Below are 2,102 nucleotides of genomic sequence, written 5' to 3' on the forward strand. Positions count from 1 at the left end.
CGTATATACATACCAACGTATATATATATATATATTCCCATGTGACTCATAAAAGAATCTAACTAATCCAACTGATCCGATATGACAGTCTCGGATTCGGAGTCAGAAGATGAAGGAAGGGCACGGCGTGTGGGTCATTTGGGTAAGAAGAAGCAACAGGCGCGAGAGCAGAAGGAAGCCAGACGTAGGCAAAGAGAGGTGTGTGAGTGTGATCGTCATGTTCCTGACATGCATTTAAAGTCACGTATATCACCATGTATGCCACATATCTGGTAGTATTTGAAGCCAGACGTAGGCAACGAGATGTGTGTGATCGTCATGTGCCTGACATATGATCATGTATGTCACATATCTGGTAGTATTTGAAGCCATACCTATGCAAAGAGAGGTGTGTGATCGTCATGTGCCTGACATGCATTTAAAGTCACGTATATCATCATGTATGCCACATATTTGGTAGTATTTGAAGCCAGACGTAGGCAACGAGAGGTGTGTGATCGTCATGTGCCTGACATGCATTCAAAGTCACGTATATCATCATGTATGCCACATATTTGGTAGTATTTGAAGCCATACGTAGGCAAAGTGAGGTGTGTGATCGTCATGTGCCTGACATGCATTTAAAGTCACGTATATTATCATGTATGCCACATATCTGGTAGTATATTTGGCGTTGTTGAGCTTACAGCTCCAGTTGTGTGGGATTGTACAGGAGACCTCATGTACATGTGTACAATATGCACATGAATGCACATTCTGAAGAAAAGATATCGATATTTAATGTATACGTATATTTAATGTATACGTAATTTTAACGTATACATATATGACTCACTCGCCCCCTAACGGAACAGCACGAACTAGCTGTGTGGGAGTCTAAGCAGAAACGCGAGAAGCTTGTGAGAGAGTACAACGCCACGGTGGAGGATGAAAAGGAGAAAGAGGCTGCACAGAAAAGTGTACGCGTTCGATGTTGCCGTGGTTTGGTCATATGGTTGTGGGTGTGGGTATAGTCTTGTAGAGTGTTAGTGGTTTGATTATACTGTTTTGGGTGTGGGTATAGTCTTGTAGAGTGTTAGTGGTTTCATTATACTGTTTTGGGTGTGGGTATAGTCTTGTAGAGTGTTAGTGGTTTCATTATACTGTTTTGGGTGTGGGTATAGTCTTGTAGAGTGTGAGTGGTTTGATTATATGGTTGTGGGTGTGGGTATAGTCTTGTAGAGTGTTAGTGGTTTGATTAGACGGTTGTGGGTGTGGGTATAGTCTTGTAGAGGTGGGCAGGCCCATTTGGTACTTGAGGTAGCCTTATTGACAAACACTGAGATGTAGCAACGGGTGTATATATGTGTGGTGTGGCTGTGTATATGTGTGGTGTGTGTGTATGTGTATGTGTGTGTGTGTGGCTGTGTCTATGTGTGTGTGTGGCTGTGAATATGTGTGGGTGTATATATCGGGTACTCTGCTTGTGTGTTTTTCCATAGACAATGTAACGTCTTATTTTCCTAGAGTTTTCAACATTTATTCTAAAACAAGATTCGAGTATACTATCTGAAGGTCTGTTCAGTGTTTATGGTACCAACTTGCACCGTCCATCTATCTGTAGGTATAATGCCGAGTGGTACTATACTTTCGCCATGGCGTCACGTACATGCACACGTACAATATCTATATATGTATAAGTACATGCAACATCTCTACATGTGTATGTACATGCAGTATCTCTACAGTGTATGTACATGCAATATCTCTACATGTGTGTATGCACATGCAATATCTCTGCATGTGTATGTACATGCAATATCTCTACATGTGTATGTACATGGGTTTTAGGGTTTTAGTATGTAAAGTACGAATCACAGTGCGGTTACTCCAGGACAGACTTCTCTATGATAACAAAGTGAGAGTGAGTGAGTGAATGAGTGGGTGAGTGAGTGAATGAGTGAGTGAGTGAATGAATGAGTGAGTGAGTGAGTGGTTGAGTGAGTGAGTGGGTGAGTGGGTGAGTGGGTGAGTGAGTGTGTGTGTGTGTGTGTGTGTGTGTGTGTGAGAGAGAGAGAGAGAGGTGTGTGTGGCGAGTGAGTGAGTAGAGTGAGTGAGTGAAT

At 42.3% G+C, this 2,102-nt stretch overlaps 1 protein-coding gene across 1 annotated transcript; it reads left to right on the forward strand.

The window, feature by feature from the left end:
- Positions 1-81: 81 nt before the first annotated feature.
- On the forward strand, positions 82-959 carry SARC_14801 (hypothetical protein; the record flags this gene model as incomplete). The annotated part of the gene is made up of 2 exons (XM_014291067.1): positions 82-198; positions 855-959. Coding segments are annotated over 2 exons (222 nt in total), but the record flags the coding sequence as incomplete, so codon positions are not given.
- Between the last annotated feature and the right edge of the window lie 1,143 nt (positions 960-2,102).

Source organism: Sphaeroforma arctica (genome assembly GCF_001186125.1).
Source record: "Sphaeroforma arctica JP610 unplaced genomic scaffold supercont1.5122, whole genome shotgun sequence".
NCBI lineage: Eukaryota > Ichthyosporea > Ichthyophonida > Sphaeroforma > Sphaeroforma arctica.